The sequence below is a fragment of the Salmo salar genome, chromosome ssa11 (genome assembly GCF_905237065.1).
Source record: "Salmo salar chromosome ssa11, Ssal_v3.1, whole genome shotgun sequence".
Lineage (NCBI taxonomy): Eukaryota > Metazoa > Chordata > Actinopteri > Salmoniformes > Salmonidae > Salmo > Salmo salar.
The window spans coordinates 110,374,117-110,394,615 of record NC_059452.1 but is presented as its reverse complement, the minus strand read 5'-3'; the positions used below and the strand labels follow the sequence as shown (position 1 = coordinate 110,394,615).

Genomic DNA, 20,499 nt, shown 5'->3' with positions numbered 1-20,499 from the left:
GTGAGTGTGGGGGTATGAGTGAGTGTGGGGGTGTGAGTGTGGGGGTATGAGTGAGTGGGGGGTGTGAGTGTGGGGGTGTGAGTGTGGGGGTGTGAGTGTGGTGGTGTGAGTGTGGGGGTGTGAGTGTGGGGGGTATGGGTGTGGGGGTGTGAGTGTGGGGGGTGTGAGTGTGGGGGTATGAGTGTGGGGGTATGGGTGTGGGGGTGTGAGTGTGGGGGTGTGAGTGTGGGGGTATGAGTGTGGGGGTGTGAGTGTGGGGGTGTGAGTGTGGGTGTGTGGGTGTGGGGGTGTGAGTGTGGGGGGTATGAGTGTGGGGGTGTGAGTGTGGGGGTGTGAGTGTGGGGGTATGAGTGTGGGGGTGTGAGTGTGGGGGTGTGAGTGTGGGGGTGTGAGTGTGGGGGTATGAGTGTGGGGGTGTGGGTGTGGGGGTGTGAGTGTGGGGGTGTGAGTGTGGGGGTGTGGGTGTGGGGGTGTGAGTGTGGGGGTGTGAGTGTGGGGGTATGAGTGTGGGGGTGTGAGTGTGGGGGTGTGAGTGTGGGTGTGTGGGTGTGAGTGTGGGGGTGTGAGTGTGGGGGTGTGAGTGTGGGGGTGTGAGTGTGGGGGTATGAGTGTGGTGGTGTAAGTGTGGGGGTGTGAGTGTGGGGGTATGAGTGTGGGGGTGTGAGTGTGGGGGTGTGAGTGTGGGGGTGTGAGTGTGGGGGTATGAGTGTGGGGGTGTGAGTGTGGGGGGTGTGGGTGTGGGGGTGTGAGTGTGGGGGTGTGAGTGTGGGGGGTGTGAGTGTGGGTGTGTGGGTGTGGGGGGTGTGAGTGTGGGGGGTGTGAGTGTGGGGGTATGAGTGTGGGGGTGTGAGTGTGGGTGTGTGAGTGTGGGTGTGGGGGTATGAGTGTGGGGGTATGAGTGTGGGGGTGTAGTTACCTGCTTGGTGGTGTATCAGGATCGTCTGGCGGTCGTCTCTCATACTGCTGGACCAGAGCACGAACACACACCCCTCCATCCTCCTCTCCTCTGGAGACATAGTTACACAACACACATTACCACACACACACACACACACACACACACACACACACACACACACACACACACATTATACACACACATTATACACACACACACACATTATACACACACACACACACATTATACACACACACACACACACATTATACACACACACACACACCTCCATCCTCCTCTCCTCTGGAGACATTACACACACACATTATACACACACATTATACACACACATACACACACATTATACACACACACACACATTATACACACACACACACACGGCTCCACAGGTACACACACACACACACACACACACACCTCCACAGGTACACACACACACACACACATATACACACACACACACACACTACACACACACTACACACACACACACACACACACACACACACACACACACTGAATAGAGGAGTGTGTGTGTGTGTGTGTGTGTGTGTGTGTGTGTGTGTGTGTGTGTGTGTGTGTGTGTGTGTGTGTGTGTGTGTGTGTGTGTGTGTGAGTGTGTACCTGTGGAGGTGTGTGTGTGTGTGTGTGTTAGTGTGTTTGTGTGTGTGTACCTGTGGAGGTGTGTGTGTGTGTGTACCTGTGGAGGTGTGTGTGTGTGGAGGTGTGTTTGTGGAGGTGTGTGTACCTGTGGAGGTGTGTGTGTGTGTGTGTGTGTGTGTGTGTGTGTACCTAGCTGTTCTCTCTGCGTCAAGTCGTGCGGCTGCCAATGCTGTTGCTGCACTCTGCGCCATGGCAACGGTGGAGAGTGTCCTGTGGTTGGCTGCGGCTCCAGCCATGCTCCCTGCAGCCCTGGACGCTGCTCTCTGATTGGCTGATGGTTTGAAGTGGGCGGCTAGAGCCAGAATCAACCTCATCACTGACTTCAGATCGCCTTTTACTATATCTACACACACACACACACACACACACACACACACACACACACACACACACACACACACACACACACACACACACACACACACACACACACACACACACACACACACCACACACACACACACACACACACACACACACACACACACACACACACACACACACACACACACACACACACACCACACACACCACACACACACACACACACACACACACACACACACACACACACACACACACACACACACACACACACACACACACACACACACACACACACACACACACACACACACACACACACACACACACACACACACACACACACACACACACACACACACACACACACACACACACACACACACACACACACACACACACACACACACACACACACACACACACACACACACACACACACACACACACACACACACACCACACCACACACACACACACACACACACACACCACACACACACACACACACACACACACACACACACACACACACACACACACACACACACACACACACACACACACACACACACACACACACACACACACACACACACACACACACACACACACACACACACACACACACACACACACACACACACACACACACACACACACACACACACACACACACACACACACACACACACACACACACACACACACACACCACACACACACACACACACACACACACACACACATCACACACACACACACACACACACACACACACACACACACACACACACACACACACACACACACACACACACACACACACACACACACACACACACACACACACACACACACACACACACACACACACAGCACACACACACACACACACACACACACACACACACACACACACACACACACACAGGAGAAAGAGAGATTATGTGAGAACTGTGGGACAGGTGTGTGTGTGTTAGTGTGTGTGTGTTAGTGTGTGTGTGTGTTAGTGTGTGTGTGTTAGTGTGTGTGTGTTAGTGTTAGTGTGTGTGTGTTAGTGTGTGTGTGTTAGTGTGTGTGTGTGTGTTAGTGTGTGTTTTAGTGTTAGTGTGTGTGTGTGTTAGTGTGTGTGTTTTAGTGTTAGTGTGTGTGTGTTAGTGTGTGTGTGTTAGTGTGTGTGTTTTAGTGTTAGTGTGTGTGTGTTAGTGTGTGTGTGTGTGGTGTGTGTGTGTTTTAGTGTTAGTGTGTGTGTGTGTGTGTTAGTGTGTTAGTGTGTGTGTGTGTGTTAGTGTGTTAGTGTTAGTGTGTGTGTGTGTTAGTGTGTGTGTGTGTTAGTGTTAGTGTGTGTGTGTGTTAGTGTGTGTGTGTGTTAGTGTTAGTGTGTGTGTGTGTGTGTTAGTATGTGTGTGTGTGTGTGTGTGTGTGTGTTAGTGTTAGTGTGTGTGTGTGTGTGTGTTAGAAAATGAAGCTGGCTACAACGCGCCCACTGCTAGCTAGCTAACCTAACAGTCTACAACGCGCCCACTGCTAGCTAGCTAACCTAACAGTCTACAACGCGCCCACTGCTAGCTAGATAACCTAACAGTCTACAACGCGCCCACTGCTAGCTAGCTAACCTAACAGTCTACAACGCGCCCACTGCTAGCTAGCTAACCTAACAGTCTACAACGCGCCCACTGCTAGCTAGCTAACCCTACCAGCTGTATCATTTTTAGTCAATAAGATTTTTGCAACGTAAGCTTAACTTTCTGAACATTCGAGACGTGTAGTCCACTTGTGTAGCTAGCAGAACTGACTTTGTGTTAGCTAGCCAACGTTTAATTACTTCTGCGTTATGAACTAGACACGGACGCGAATGATCAATTGGTAGCTTGTTGTAAGCAAGTATTGGTGCTAACCGTGTGTTTATAGGATGCTAGCATGCTAGTTAGCTAGTTAGCTACGGCGTCATAGGACACGGTGCACTAGGTGGATTTTCACGGAAGAATACTGTACCAAGTTATCTAGCGGAATAAACTAAGTTTGAGCCTATTCCTGGAAACATTGAACCACTGTAGTTTACATCAATTTTAATTTCTAGTGGTAGCTAGAAAAGTTATATTTTAGCATTTTAGTGAATTGTTAGTGAGGGAGGCCCTGCTCTCTCGCTTCCCCAGTTGTTTAGTTCATTTTCATGCCAATCTCCTTTGCATTAGCGTAGCCTCTCCTGGAGCCTATCAACTATGTGTCGGTCTATCCCTGTTCTCTCCTCTCTGCACAGGCCATACAAACGCTTCACATCGCGTGGCCGCTGCCACTCTAACCTGGTGGTCCCAGCTCGCACGACCCACGTGGAGTTCCAGGTCTCCGGCAGCCTCTGGAACTGCCGGTCTGCGGCCAACAAGGCAGAGTTCATCTCAGCCTATGCTGCCCTCCAGTCCCTCGACTTCTTGGCGCTGACGGAAACATGGATTACCACAGAAAACACTGCTACTCCTACTGCTCTCTCCTCGTCCGACCACGTGTTCTCGCACACCCCGAAAGCATCTGGCCAGCGGGGTGGTGGCACTGGAATCCTCATCTCTCCCAAGTGGACATTCTCTCTTTCTCCCCTGACCCATCTGTCTATCTCCTCATTTGAATTCCATGCTGTCACAGTCACTAGCCCATTCAAGCTTAACATCCTTACCATTTATCGCCCTCCAGGTTCCCTTGGAGAGTTCATCAATGAGCTTGACGCCTTGATAAGTTCCTTTCCTGAGGATGGCTCACCGCTCACAGTTCTGGGTGACTTTAACCTCCTCACGTCTACCTTTGACTCATTTCTCTCTGCCTCCTTCTTTCCACTCCTCTCCTCTTTTGACCTCACCCTCTCACCGTCCCCCCCTACTCACAAGGCAGGCAATACGCTTGACCTCATCTTCACTAGATGCTGTTCTTCCACTAATCTCACTGCAACTCCCCTCCAAGTCTCCGATCACTACCTTGTATCCTTTTCCCTCTCGCTCTCCTCCAACACTACTCACTCTGCCCCTACTCGGATGGTATTGCGCCGTCGCAACCTTCGCTCTCTCTCTCCTCCTACTCTCTCCTACTCTCAAATCAGTCAGGTTTCAAGGCTGGTCATTCAACTGAGACTGCTCTTCTCTGTGTCACGGAGGCTCTCCGCACTGCTAAAGCTAACTCTCTCTCCTCTGCTCTCATCCTTCTAGACCTATCTGCTGCCTTTGATACTGTGAACCACCAGATCCTCCTCTCCACCCTCTCCGAGTTGGGTATCTTCGGCGCGGCTCACTCTTGGATTGCGTCCTACCTGACAGGTCGCTCCTACCAGGTGGCGTGGCGTGAATCCGTCTCCGCACCACGTGCTCTCACCACTGGTGTCCCCCAGGGCTCAGTTCTAGGCCCTCTCCTATTCTCGCTATACACCAAGTCACTTGGCTCTGTCATATCCTCACATGGTCTCTCATATCATTGCTACGCAGACGACACACAATTAATCTTCTCCTTTCCCCCTTCTGATAACCAGGAGGCGAATCGCATCTCTGCATGTCTGCCAGACATATCAATGACGGATCACCACCTCAAGCTGAACCTCGGCAAGACGGAGCTGCTCTTCCTCCCGGGGAAGGACTGCCCTTTCCATGATCTCGCCAACACGGTGGACAACTCCATTGTGTCCTCCTCCCAGAGTGCTAAGAGCCTCGGCGTGACCCTGGACAACACCCTGTCGTTCTCCGCTAACATCAAGGCAGTGACCCGTGTGTGTGTGTGTGTGTGTTAGTGTGTGTTAATGTGTGTGTGTGTTAGTGTGTGTGGTCTTCCTGTCTGGGTTGGCGCCCCCCTTGGGTTGTGCCGTGGCGGAGATCGTTGTGGGCTATACTCGGCCTTGTCTCAGGATGGTAAGTTGGTGGTTGGAGACATCCCTCTAGTGGTGTGGGGGCTGTGCTTTGGCAAAGTGGGTGGGGTTATATCCTGCCTGTTTGGCCCTGTCCGGGGGTATCATCGGATGGGGCCACAGTGTCTCCTGACCCCTCCTGTCTCAGCCTCCAGTATTTATGCTGCAGTAGTTTATGTGTCGGGGGGCTAGGGTCAGTCTGTTACATCTGGAGTATTTCTCTTGTCTTTTCCGGTGTCCTGTGTGAATTTAAATATGCTCTCTCTAATTCTCTCTTTCTTTCTCTCTCTCGGAGGACCTGAGCCCTAGGACCACACCTCAGGACTACCTGGTATGATGACTCCTTGCTGTCCCCAGTTCACCTGGCCGTGCTGCTGCTCCAGTTCCAACTGTTCTGCCTGCAGCTATGGAACCCTGTGTGTGTTAGTGTGTGTTAGTGTGTGTGAGTGTGTTAGTGTGTGTTAGTGTGTGTGTGTGCTAGTGTGTGTGTGTGTGCTAGTGTGTGTTAGTGTGTGTGAGTGTGTTAGTGTGTGTGTGTGTGTGTGTGTGTGTGTGTGTGTGTGTGTGTGTGTGTGTGTGTGTGTGTGTGTGTGAGTGAGTGTGTGTGAGTGTGTGTGAGTGTGAGTGTGTGAGTGTGTTACCCAGAGCAGTGGTGTGAGCCATGCGTATACGTCTGGAGGTGATGAAGTTGAGGACTCGCTCCACGTTCTCCCTGCTCTCCTCTCGATCCCGAGGAGCCTCGTTTACCCCCAACACCTCCCCCGCTGCAGGGGGGAGACGGGGGATGGGAGAAGGGCAGGGTTATGCATAATTATTATCGTATAAATCAAATCATAATTCATTTAATCTCTCGTGGACAGATTCTGCGTGTAAACGGCAACAATCTGTCAAGGCTCACGTAGAATTACATGATTACGAGCAGCAGTAGGTCCTGGTGTGGGGTTTTCATCATCGATTATTTGATAGAATCAGGATTGGGAGAAAGCGGTGCTTAAACTGGGAACTCTGGTTATTGGGGAATCACTAAAGACGAGCCGTTCGCTCTGCAGTTCTATTTCCATTAAACGACGGCCCGGCATTCTCCAGGTAAACTAACCAAAGCAGTTCTATTTCCATTAAACGACGGCCCGGCATTCTCCAGGTAAACTAACCAAAGCAGTTCTATTTCCATTAAACGACGGCCCGGCATTCTCCAGGTAAACTAACCAAAGCAGTTCTATTTCCATTAAACGACGGCCCGGCATTCTCCAGGTAAACTAACCAAAGCAGTTCTATTTCCATTAAACGACGGCCCGGCATTCTCCAGGTAAACTAACCAAAGCAGTTCTATTTCCATTAAACGACGGCCCGGCATTCTCCAGGTAAACTAACCAAAGCAGTTCTATTTCCATTAAACGACGGCCCGGCATTCTCCAGGTAAACTAACCAAAGCAGTTCTATTTCCATTAAACGACGGCCCGGCATTCTCCAGGTAAACTAACCAAAGCAGTTCTATTTCCATTAAACGACGGCCCGGCATTCTCCAGGTAAACTAACCAAAGCAGTTCTATTTCCATTAAACGACGGCCCGGCATTCTCCAGGTAAACTAACCAAAGCAGTTCTATTTCCATTAAACGACGGCCCGGCATTCTCCAGGTAAACTAACCAAAGCAGTTCTATTTCCATTAAACGACGGCCCGGCATTCTCCAGGTAAACTAACCAAAGTGCTGGATGTGAGATTGTGTTGAAAACAGCTTCCCTGTTTATTGCTTCTATTCGACTGCTTTGTGTGTTCACACGACGGAGGAAACTTCGATTCCCTCCTTCACACAACCGTAATCATACTTGTTTCACAACTTTCACAAGATAATCTCACTTACCCAGAAGTCAAATTATCATTCATTTAAAGTGCATTTCCTGTCTCAACACACTTAACACAAAACAAATTAAAAAGGACAAAATAAAAACAAACAAATTATAAATTAAATTGTTTAATATCAGATGACAGCTATGGTTTCTATGGTGTAGTGTAGTGTAGTATGGTGTAGTATGGTGTAGTATGGTGTGGTGTAGTATGGTGTAGTATGGTGTGGTGTAGTATGGTGTAGTATGGTGTAGTATGGTGTAGTATGGTGAAGTGTAGTGTAGTATGGTGTAGTATGGTATGGTGTAGTATGGTGTAGTATGGTGTGGTGTAGTATGGTGTAGTATGGTGTAGTATGGTGTGGTGTAGTATGGTGTAGTATGGTGTAGTATGGTGTGGTGTAGTATGGTGTAGTATGGTGTGGTGTAGTATGGTGTAGTATGGTGTAGTATGGTGTAGTGTAGTATGGTGTAGTATGGTGTGGTGTAGTGTAGTGTGGTGTAGTATTGTGTGGTGTAGTATGGTGTAGTATGGTGTGGTGTAGTGTAGTGTGGTGTAGTATGGTGTGGTGTAGTATGGTGTAGTATGGTGTAGTATGGTGTAGTATGGTGTGGTGTAGTGTAGTATGGTGTAGTATGGTGTAGTATGGTGTGGTGTAGTGTAGTGTAGTATGGTGTAGTATGGTGTAGTATGGTGTAGTGTAGTGTAGTATGGTGTAGTATAGTGTGGTGTAGTGTAGTATGGTGTGGTGTAGTGTGGTGTGGTGTAGTGTAGTATGGTGTGGTGTAGTGTAGTGTAGTATGGTGTAGTATGGTGTAGTATGGTGTAGTGTAGTGTAGTGTAGTGTAGTATGGTGTAGTATGGTGTAGTATGGTGTGGTGTAGTGTAGTGTAGTGTAGTATGGTGTGGTGTGGTGTAGTGTAGTATGGTGTGGTGTAGTGTAGTATGGTGTAGTATGGTGTGGTGTAGTGTAGTATGGTGTAGTATGGTGTGGTGTAGTATGGTGTAGTATGGTGTGGTGTAGTATGGTATCGTATGGTGTAGTATGGTGTAGTGTGGTGTAGTATGGTGTGGTGCGATGTAGTATGGTATAGTATGGTGTAGCATGGTGTAGCATGGTGTAGCATGGTGTAGCGTGGTGTGGTGTGGTGTAGTATGGTGTGATGCGGTGTAGTATGGTGTAGTGTAGCATGGTGTAGTATGGTGTGGCGTAGTGTAGTATGGTGTAGTGTAGCATGGTGTAGCATGGTGTAGTGTGGCGTAGTGTAGTATGGTGTACTGTAGCATGGTGTAGCATGGTGTAGTATGGTGTAGCATGGTGTGGTGTAGTGTAGTGTGGTGTGGTGTAGTGTAGTATGGTGTAGTGTGGTGTAGTGTAGTACGGTGAAGTGTAGTATGGTGTAGTGTGGTGTAGTGTGGTGTAGTGTAGTATGGTGTAGCATGGTGTGGTGTAGTGTAGCATGGTGTAGTGTGGTGTAGTATGGTGTAGCATGGTGTGGTGTAGTATGGTGTAGCATGGTGTAGTGTAGTATGGTGTAGTGTAGTATGGTGTAGTGTAGTATGGTGTAGTATGGTGTAGTATGGTGTGGTGTAGTGTAGTATGGTGTAGTATGGTGTAGCATGGTGTAGTGTGGTGTAGTGTAGTATGGTGTAGCATGGTGTAGTGTAGCATGGTGTAGTGTAGTATGGTGTAGTGTAGTATGGTGTAGCATGGTGTAGTGTGGTGTAGTGTAATATGGTGTAGTATGGTGTAGTGTAGTATGGTGTAGTATGGTGTAGTATGGTGTAGTATGGTGTGGTGTAGTGTAGTATGGTGTAGTATGGTGTAGCATGGTGTAGCATGGTGTAGTATGGTGTAGTATGGTGTGGTGTAGTATGGTGTAGCATGGTGGTGTGGTGGTGGTGGTGTGGTGGTGGTGGTGTGGTGGTGGTGGTGTGTTGTGGTGGTGGTGTGTTATGGTGGTGTGGTGGGGTGTTGGTGTGATGTGGTGGTGTGGTGGTGTGTGTGTTGTGGTGGTGGTGTGTTATGGTGGTGTGGTGGGGTGTTGGTGTGATGTGGTGGTGTGGTGGTGGTGTGTTGTGTGGTGTGGTAGGTGTGGTGTGGTGGTGTGGTTGGTGTGTTGTTGTAGGTGTGGTGGTGTGGTGTGGTGGTGTGGTAGGTGTGGTGGTGTGGTTGGTGTGTGGTGTGTTGTTGGTGGTGTGGTAAGTGTGGTGGTGTGGTGTGGTGGTGTGGTGGTGTGGTGTTGTAGGTGTGGTGGTGTGGTTGGTGTAGTGGTGTGGTGGTGTGGTTGGTGTAGTGGTGTGGTGGTGTGGTGTGGTGGTGTGGTGGTGTGGTGGTGTGGTGTGGTGTGGCGGTGTGGTGTGGTGGTGTGGTAGGTGTGGTGGTGTGGTTGGTGTGTGGTGTGTTGTTGGTGGTGTGGTAAGTGTGGTGGTGTGGTGTGGTGGGGGGGGGTGGTGTGGTGGTGTGGTTGGTGTAGTGGTGTGGTGGTGTGGTTGGTGTAGTGGTGTGGTGGTGTGGTAGGTGTAGTGGTGTGGTAGGTGTGGTGGTGTGGTTGGTGGTGTGGTTGGTGGTGTGGTGGTGTGGTTGGTGGTGTGGTAGGTGTGGTTGGTGGTGTGGTAGGTGTGGTTGGTGGTGTGGTGGTGTGGTTGGTGTAGTGGTGTGGTAGGTGTAGTGGTGTGGTAGGTGTGGTGGTGTGGTAGGTGTGGTGGTGTGGTAGGTGTGGTGGTGTGGTTGGTGGTGTGGTTGGTGGTGTGGTGGTGTGGTTGGTGTAGTGGTGGTGTGGTTGGTGTAGTGGTGGTGTGGTTGGTGTAGTGGTGGTGTGGTTGGTGTAGTGGTGGTGTGGTTGGTGTAGTGGTGTGGTTGGTGGTGTGGTAGGTGGTGTGGTTGGTGTGTTGTTGTAGGTGTGGTAGGTGTGTGTGAGTACTAACCCACTATCTCCACCAGCTGGTAGGTGTGTGGTGTTGGTGTGGTAGGTGGTGTGGTGTGGTAGGTGTGGTGGTGTGGTAGGTTTGGTAGGTGGTGTGGTAGGTGTGTGTGGTAGGTGTGGTGGTGTGGTAGGTGTGTGGTGTTGGTGTGGTAGGTGTGTGTGAGTACTAACCCACTATCTCCACCAGCTGGTAGGTGTGGTAGGGTGGTGTGGTGTGGTAGGTGTGTTGTGGTAGGTGTGCTAGGTGTGGTGGTGTGAGTACTAACCCACTATCTCCACCAGCTGTGACAGCACCACTCCATCCTGCAGGTCCACTCTGAGGTTTGTGATGGGCTTCAGGCCTGGTCGCCTCTTCAACTGGCTGTTCACCCACAATACATAGGTAGACAGCTGCTGCTACACACACACACACACACACACACACACACACACACACACACACACACACACACACACACACACACACACACACACACACACACACACACACACACAGCTTCAAAATATGTTTAAAGTTCTAATTTTGACCTCATATCATGTTGATATTATAGATTCCTTACATCCAGAGCTCAATCAATGAATTTGACAGTATTACGGTTAGTGTTGGATTTAAAGACCCAGGGACCCACGCTAGCCTGGTGATGAAACAATATAACACAACTATTGCCTTCCCATGAAGTAGAGATGGGATGATAAACCCTCCACTTACTATACAGTAGAGATGGGACGATAAACCCTCCACTTACTATACAGTAGAGATGGGACGATAAACCCACCACTTACTATACAGTAGAGATGGGACGATAAACCCTCCACTTACTATACAGTAGAGATGGGACGATAAACCCTCCACTTACTATACAGTAGAGATGGGACGATAAACCCACCACTTACTATACAGTAGAGATGGGACGATAAACCCACCACTTACTATACAGTAGAGATGGGATGATAAACCCACCACTTACTATACAGTAGAGATGGGACGATAAACCCACCACACAGACCAAACCAACCATTTAGCGTGGACATTTTTCTGATATCATTCATTACGATAAATAAACTATAGGGCCCTATTAGAGAAATGTGAAGTTTGAAATAAAATGAAATACATTTCCTAATATGGGTGATTGTTAATGGGACAATTGATAGCTACAACATTTCATGTAGCAATAGTTAAAATAAAAAAAATGTGGTGATCATTAATGTCATAAACATATCGTTATCGTGATAATTCGGTCAATTTACAGTGGAGGGCTCTACAGTGGGCCCATTTAACTCCCATATTGTGCCTAAATATTTTGCTGTGCTACCTGGAATTTTAATTTAGAAGCACCAGAGCGCCTAGAAGAATTAAGGATTCTAGTTTTAATACCTGAAATATTTTTCACTGTGCTCCTTAATTTCTTTGTTTGCACCTACTTTTTCAACGTGCTTAAGATTAAGATGGCGCCGAAGACTATGGCTGACATTTTAAATTCTCCCAACCAATTGTGCAATTTTTATATTATTTTTGCGTTTTGTGTAACTTGTTTTTTAAACTTATTGTGTACATAATGTTGCTGCCACTGTCTCTATTGACCGAAAATAACTTCTGGACATCAGAACAGCGATTATTCACAGCGGACTGGAAGAAACTTTTTCCTTTAACGTGTCCGATGAGAAGGATATCCTGCTTTCGCTGGAACAGGCCCAGATCCACGCCTTTTGCATGAAGAAAAGACGCCAGAAAAGGGGACTCAGACTGGGGATCCTTCTGAGAATCCGGAGGCGAGCGAGTAAACTCCCAATGCCTTCCATTCTTCTTGCTAACGTGCAATCATTAGAAAATAAAATGTAAACCTAATATTAAAATCATCCCACCAACGGGTCATTAAAAACTGCAACATCTTACGTTTCACTGAGACGTGGCTGAACGTTCTTGATGATCCGATAAATGGTTGATTTAGGTGCAATTTTACTGGCAGCAATATCCTTGCCTGTGAAGCCCTTTTTGTGCAAAGCAATGATGATGGCAAGTTTACTTGCAGGTAACCGTGGATGACAGAGGAAGAACAATGATTCCAAGCACCACCCTCCTTTTGAAGCTTCCAGTCTGTTATTCAAACTCAGCATGACAGAGTGATCTCCAGCCTTGTCCTCGTCAACACTCACACCTGTGTTAACGAGAGAATCAATGACATTATGTCAGCTGGTCCTTTTGTGGCAGGGCTGAAATGCAGTGGAAATGTTTTGGGGGGATTTAGTTCATTTGCATGGCAAAGAGGGACTTTGCAATTAATTGCAACTAACTTCAGATGCCGGAACACAGACCTAAAGAACTAAAAAGGTTGTACGAATTTTAAGATAGGATAGCCTGAACATGCTAAAGTTGGTTTGGTGTCTCTAGCCTGAACATGTGAAAGTTGGTTTGGTGTCTCTAGCCTGAACATGTGAAAGTTGGTTTGGTGTCTCTAGCCTGAACATGTGAAAGTTGGTTTGGTGTCTCTAGCCTGAACATGTGAGAGTTGGTTTGGTGTCTCTAGCCTGAACATGTGAAAGTTGGTTTGGTGTCTCTAGCCTGAACATGTGAGAGTTGGTTTGGTGTCTCTAGCCTGAACATGTGAGAGTTGGTTTGGTGTCTCTAGCCTGAACATGTGAAAGTTGGTTTGGTGTCTCTAACCTGAACATGTGAAAGTTGGTTTGGTGTCTCTAGCCTGAACATGTGAAAGTTGGTTTGGTGTCTCTAGCCTGAACATGTGAGAGTTGGTTTGGTGTCTCTAGCCTGAACATGTGAAAGTTGGTTTGGTGTCTCTAGCCTGAACATGTGAAAGTTGGTTTGGTGTCTCTAGCCTGAACATGTGAGAGTTGGTTTGGTGTCTCTAGCCTGAACATGTGAAAGTTGGTTTGGTGTCTCTAGCCTGAACATGCTAAAGTTGGTTTGGTGTCTCTAGCCTGAACATGTGAGAGTTGGTTTGGTGTCTCTAGCCTGAACATGTGAAAGTTGGTTTGGTGTCTCTAGCCTGAACATGTGAGAGTTGGTTTGGTGTCTCTAGCCTGAACATGTGAAAGTTGGTTTGGTGTCTCTAGCCTGAACATGTGAGAGTTGGTTTGGTGTCTCTAGCCTGAACATGTGAAAGTTGGTTTGGTGTCTCTAGCCTGAACATGTGAAAGTTGGTTTGGTGTCTCTAGCCTGAACATGTGAAAGTTGGTTTGGTGTCTCTAGCCTGAACATGTGAGAGTTGGTTTGGTGTCTCTAGCCTGAACATGTGAGAGTTGGTTTGGTGTCTCTAGCCTGAACATGTGAGAGTTGGTTTGGTGTCTCTAGCCTGAACATGTGAGAGTTGGTTTGGTGTCTCTAGCCTGAACATGTGAAAGTTGGTTTGGTGTCTCTAGCCTGAACATGTGAGAGTTGGTTTGGTGTCTCTAGCCTTTCAAGAACTACTGAGTTATTTCATGATAATGTGGCAAATTAAAATAGATTATAGTTTATAAAGGTTATAAAGGTTAGAATTTGAAGTTAGGATAAGCTGAACGTTTTAAATTGGTCTTGTAGCTTAATTGGCCATGGAGCAGGACCATTTAAAATAGCAACCACTGTATTCCTATGGTTCTCATTCAAACCCCTGTTCATTTATGCATATTTCAAATGGTTATAGTTCCAAAAATATATATTGTATCATATATCCTTTGTAGGGATGTCCCCGACTAAAAATATATTGGTTGACCAGGGAATAATGTTCTTTGGTCAAAATTTTAAAAAGTGTATTTTTCAACATATAGACACATCCTATGTGTTTTAATCATATCAACTACACCTCATGACCAAAAGTATGTGGACACCTGCTCGTCGAACATCTCATTCCAAAATCATGGGTATTAATATGAAGTTGGTTCCGCCTTCGCTGCTATAACAGCCTCCACTCTTCTGGGAAGGCTTTCCACTAGATGTTGGAACATTGCTGATATAACAGCCTCCACTCTTCTGGGAAGGCTTTCCACTAGATGTTGGATCATTGCTGATATAACAGCCTCCTCTCTTCTGGGAAGGCTTTCCACTAGATGTTGGAACATTGCTGCTATAACAGCCTCCACTCTTCTGGGAAGGCTTTCCACTAGATGTTGGAACATTGCTGCTATAACAGCCTCCACTCTTCTGGGAAGGCTTTCCACTAGATGTTGAAACATTGCTGCGGGGACTTGCTTCCATTCAGCCACAAGAGCATTAGTGAGGTCGGGCACTGATGTTGGGCGATTAGGCCTGGCTCACAGTCAACGTTCCAATTCATCCCAAAGGTGTTCGACAGGGTTGAGGTCAGGACTAAGTGCATGCCAGTCAAGTTCTTCCACACCGATCTCAACAAACCATTTCTGTATGGACCTCGCTTTGTGCACGGGGGCATTGTCATGCTGAAACAGGAAAGGGCCTTCCCCAAACTGTTGCCACAAAGTTGGAAGCACAGAATCATCTAGAATGTCATTGTAGGCTGTAGCGTTCAGATTTCCCTTCACTGGAACTAAGGGGCCTGAACCATGAAAAACAGCCCCAGACCATTATTCCTCCTCCACCAAACGTTACAGTTGACACTACGCATTCGGGCAGGTAGCGTTCTCCTGGCAAACCCAGATTTGTCCGTCAGACTGCCAGACGGGTGTATCTGAAATAACCGAATCCACTAATTTGAAAAGGTGTCAATATAGGGTATATGCACTGAGCTTGTCTGATGCTTTCAGTTATCTGTTTGATGAAATAATTAAGACACACAGATGACTAGAGGGAGTCTGACCGCAAATGATTTAAAATGTGTCGGGCTCAGACTGTTCGGGCACTGTATAAAAAAAATTACAAATATGACAGTGAGTGACTGTGTGACTAGCATCAGCTGTCTCTCTCTGCTCCCTGCTGCAGCGACCACCACAGAACATCAACAGTGTTAATCGTGCTGTCCGTGTTTCTGAATCTGCCAAATCATTAGACACCTCTGAGTGAAAAGTCCTGTTACCAAAATACTTCATTTGTTTAGGAAAAAACATTCCTTATCGCCTCAAACCCTTTGCTCTCTTTAAGTGGCACATGTATGCATCGCATGCACTTGACCAATAGGGCCTGACCTATAGCGTATCATAATCACGTTAATAAATTGGTTATAACAAACTCCGAACATGTGAAAATGGATGCGATGTTACAAATAAACTCGAAAACAGGGAATGTTTGGTTTCTTGGGAGGTAAAGGGGAAGTCAGATGTGTGGAATAAATGTGACTAGTTGTGGAAAACACTGGAGATGAAGAAAAATAAGGTGAGGAGCACAGGCTGCGTGCACGTTATGTGTGCCCCAACAGGTACTGTTAGATTACAATACCATTTTTCTGACCGTTTGGAACAATGTAAACACTGAATAAACTATAAACACAGAGAGCCGGTAGTAAATTGTTGTTTTGGGGAGGAGGGGCTTTATTACAGCAAAGACTAAAAACTGCCGACATGGAACGGTTTATTTAGTCTATTATTTATGTGAATTATTCACGGGTTGCTTTGTTATTTTATATAAAAACTAAAATGCTTGATTGCATTTCAAACGATGAATAACTTGTATGCTGTGTGATGACAAGAACTAATTAACGATTGATTGATACAGTAGCCTATAGAAGTATTGAAATGTGGGCCTAAGTAAGTTACAGTATTGAGACTAAACAGGATGCGCTCTTAGGCCTACAGCTCCATGGTGGTTATACAAGGCTATTATACAGAGCCTACTATTATTGTAATACTAACAATCTCAAGGAGATCAAGAAAAAATTGATTATTATTATGACAATTTGGAACAGTGTAAACAACAGTAAATAAACTATAAACAATACAAGAGAAGCTATTCTAACACAAAACAAAAAGTAAACCTTTATTACAGCAAAGACTAAAAACAGCCACATTTGTGAGCTTGTTTATCCAACATGTTGTAGTTGTGTGAGTCTTGGTGCTCAGGGAATCAGTAGGCTATTAAACAAACACTCAAACAGGCAGCAGAAGTAGGATCTGTCTTATTTCTGTAGAAAAATATTGATGATTTATAAAGCCAGGCACATTTAACAGTTAGGCTACTGATTATAGACCTAATTAAGTTATGGTTTTCTCTTTCCTCACTTTTCTTAGACAATTTAAGGAAAGGGCTGTTTTCTCGTCTCCTAACTCCACTGCTGCCTCCGCCGCATTGTTCTCAACACCAATATGCTGGTTAACTTTGCTGTTATGCACATAACAACATGTTCTAGGAAAAGGTGCCAATTCAACAGCACACTGATGTGTTTCAGAACCATGGACAGTGACCACTATCCAGCACGGGATCAAATAATATTTATTAATGATTCACCATTGTTGTTACGTAATATAACATGTTGTGGTAATATAATAATTTCAATAGCACGTCTTAGACTGATGGACTGTGTCACCCCCACGGCCTCCACAATGGATCAGTCCACTCAGACAGACAATATTTATTTATTTTTTGCTACTGCTCGACTAAAGATATCTCGGTCGACCAACAGCCTATCAACCAAACAATCAACCAGTTGATTAAATGGGGTCAGCCCTAAGCCTTTAACAAGCAATCTAAGTTGGGCCAGTCTGAACAGATAACCGTTGGTTTGGTGTTGATAGTTTAAACCAGTGTTGGGCCAGTCTGAACAGATAACCGTTGGTTTGGTGTTGAATGTTTAAACCAGTGTTGGGCCAGTCTGAACAGCTAACCGTTGGTTTGGTGTTGAATGTTTAAACCAGTGTTGGGCCAGTCTGAACAGCTAACAGCAGGTTTAGTGTTGATAGTTTAAACTAGTGTTGGGCCAGTCTGAACAGTTAACCATTGGTTTGGTGTTGAATGTTTAAACCAGTGTTGGGCCAGTCTGAACAGCTAACAGCAGGTTTAGTGTTGATAGTTTAAACTAGTGTTGGGCCAGTCTGAACAGTTAACCATTGGTTTGGTGTTGAATGTTTAAACCAGTGTTGGGCCAGTCTGAACAGCAAACCATTGGTTTGGTGTTGAATGTTTAAACCAGTGTTGGGCCAGTCTGAACAGTTAACCATTGGTTTGGTGTTGAATGTTTAAACCAGTGTTGGGCCAGTCTGAACAGCTAACCATTGGTTTGGTGTTGATAGTTTAAACCAGTGTTGGGCCAGTCTGAACAGCTAACAGCAGGTTTAGTGTTGATAGTTTAAACTAGTGTTGGGCCAGTCTGAACAGTTAACCATTGGTTTGGTGTTGATAGTTTAAACCAGTGTTGGGCCAGTCTGAACAGATAACCATTGGTTTGGTGTTGATAGTTTAAACCAGTGTTGGGCCAGTCTGAACAGCTAACCATTGGTTTGGTGTTGAATGTTTAAACCAGTGTTGGGCCAGTCTGAACAGATAACCGTTGGTTTGGTGTTGATAGCTTAAGCCAGTGTTGGGCCAGTCTGAACAGCTAACAGCAGGTTTAGTGTTGATAGTTTAAACTAGTGTTGGGCCAGTCTGAACAGTTAACCATTGGTTTGGTGTTGAATGTTTAAACCAGTGTTGGGCCAGTCTGAACAGCAAACCATTGGTTTGGTGTTGAATGTTTAAACCAGTGTTGGGCCAGTCTGAACAGTTAACCATTGGTTTGGTGTTGATAGTTTAAACCAGTGTTGGGCCAGTCTGAACAGCTAACCATTGGTTTGGTGTTGATAGTTTAAACCAGTGTTGGGCCAGTCTGAACAGCTAACCGTTGGTTTGGTGTTGAATGTTTAAACCAGTGTTGGGCCAGTCTGAACAGATAACCGTTGGTTTGGTGTTGAATGTTTAAACCAGTGTTGGGCCAGTCTGAACAGCTAACCATTGGTTTGGTGTTGATAGTTTAAACCAGTGTTGGGCCAGTCTGAACAGCTAACCATTGGTTTGGTGTTGATAGTTTAAACCAGTGTTGGGCCAGTCTGAACAGATAACAGCAGGTTTGGTGTTGATAGTTTAAACCAGTGTTGGGCCAGTCTGAACAGATAACCATTGGTTTGGTGTTGATAGTTTAAACCAGTGTTGGGCCAGTCTGAACAGATAACCATTGGTTTGGTGTTGATAGTTTAAACCAGTGTTGGGCCAGTCTGAACAGCTAACCATTGGTTTGGTGTTGATAGTTTAAACCAGTGTTGGGCCAGTCTGAACAGATAACCATTGGTTTGGTGTTGATAGTTTAAACCAGTGTTGGGCCAGTCTGAACAGCTAACCATTGGTTTGGTGTTGATAGTTTAAACCAGTGTTGGGCCAGTCTGAACAGATAACAGCAGGTTTGGTGTTGATAGTTTAAACCAGTGTTGGGCCAGTCTGAACAGATAACCATTGGTTTGGTGTTGATAGTTTAAACCAGTGTTGGGCCAGTCTGAACAGCTAACCATTGGTTTGGTGTTGATAGTTTAAACCAGTGTTGGGCCAGTCTGAACAGCTAACCACTCCCACCCCACCCCAAATCTAATGACAAGCTTTAAATCGGTAAGGTAGATTTTTACATCAACAAATCACTTTTAGTTCATTGCATTTTCATCTCTTATCAAAATGAAAATAAAACAATAAATACATTTACTCATTAACATTTTCTTTCAAATGATCTTTCTCAACAACGTTTGTATATTGTCCTATACAATAATATGTAGTGTTAATAGTGTTTTTCCATTTTGGCGACCCCCACTGCAGTTCCCAGGGTCTCGACACTGCTCTAGTGTCTCTCATCATCAGGCTAACTTCAGAACCATAAAAACAGACCCAGAACTAAACCTCTACTAATCTACTAAACTAACTAACCAACCAACTAAACTAACTACCTAACTAACTACTCAACAAGCTAGCTAACTGGTTTGGTAAAGGAGAGTCATTTAGCTAAGAAAGACCCCAAATAATGTTACAGACAGAAACAAGCACACACACAACTCTTCCAGTGCTAGCTAGCTAGCTAGGTTGTAACGGTACCTCATTGAAGCCGTCCCGGTGAACATCGTCCAGCCGAATACCTTTACAGAGCGACGGGTTCATCCTACCGTCTGCTCGAACCGGGCGACAGACGGGCCGTTATGTTAAACTACCGCTAGAGAACATACAAAGCAAGTGTAGCAGATGAGGAAGCTGCACTGAGTAAAGTTAACGGTAGCCCCCGTTAGCTAGCTGATATCATAAACGTACTTGTCTCCCATGGAAACCGTGAGAACGTTCTCCCTGCGCTTGTTTGAAACGGGATACGGCGAGAACCAGTGCGCAGGCGCAGCCTCCGCGTCCCCGTCGCCATGGTAACAGCGGGCGGATCCCCTCGGGCTCGGGCTGCAGCCGGAACACGTGCATTTCCTCCCTCTGACCGCAGAAAACGGATATGCAGTTTGATTGCTATCTTAAGTGGAGATCCAAAATCACAAACGTTACCCCCTCGGCCCTCGATTTAGCTCGAGGTAGCGAGTGAAGTACCTTGATATTATGGGGTTGGTATGACCCACAATTCAATGCAAACTGTAGTCAAGTGTCAAACTCCGGTGGCTTGGAAAGTGTATAACTTAATCAGCACAGCTGCATTTTTGGCCTGTGAGACAATGGCTGGGTTTCAAACACATAAAAGACACCCTCCTCCACTTACCCTCACATTATGCCCTTGAGGGAATCACCACAGCCATCTTTGCAGTCCTTCCAAACAATTAGCCAACAAGGGAAGTTGTAAATGTAAGCCCCTCAGCCCTTACAATTATTTTCACTCCAGGGCCTGAAACGCCCCATAATTAAATTTGCTATGATTGTACATCCGCTAAGAAAGTCAGGCATAACGTAAAACCAACATCAATATGGAGAAGTCAAATCAAAATCAAATCAAATGTATTTATATAGCCCTTCGTACATCAGCTGATATCTCAAAGTGCTGTACAGAAACCCAGCCTAAATCCCCAAACAGCAAGCAATGCATGTGAAAGAAGCACGGTGGCTAGGA

General features: G+C 46.3%; 1 protein-coding gene across 1 annotated transcript in view; it reads right to left on the bottom strand.

Annotated features, from left to right (window-relative positions):
• The window catches only part of LOC106592268 (dixin-A), a 150,727-nt gene extending 130,962 nt beyond the window's left edge, over positions 1-19,765 (bottom strand). The window contains exons 1-5 of the mRNA XM_045688922.1: positions 19,503-19,765; positions 10,825-10,954; positions 6,428-6,550; positions 1,712-1,925; positions 917-1,006 (exon numbers count right to left, since the gene is read on the bottom strand). Coding sequence (XP_045544878.1) covers positions 917-1,006; positions 1,712-1,925; positions 6,428-6,550; positions 10,825-10,954; positions 19,503-19,565 — 620 coding nt within the window. The 5' untranslated portion in view covers positions 19,566-19,765. The remainder of the gene's footprint in view (positions 1-916; positions 1,007-1,711; positions 1,926-6,427; positions 6,551-10,824; positions 10,955-19,502) is intronic.
• Between the last annotated feature and the right edge of the window lie 734 nt (positions 19,766-20,499).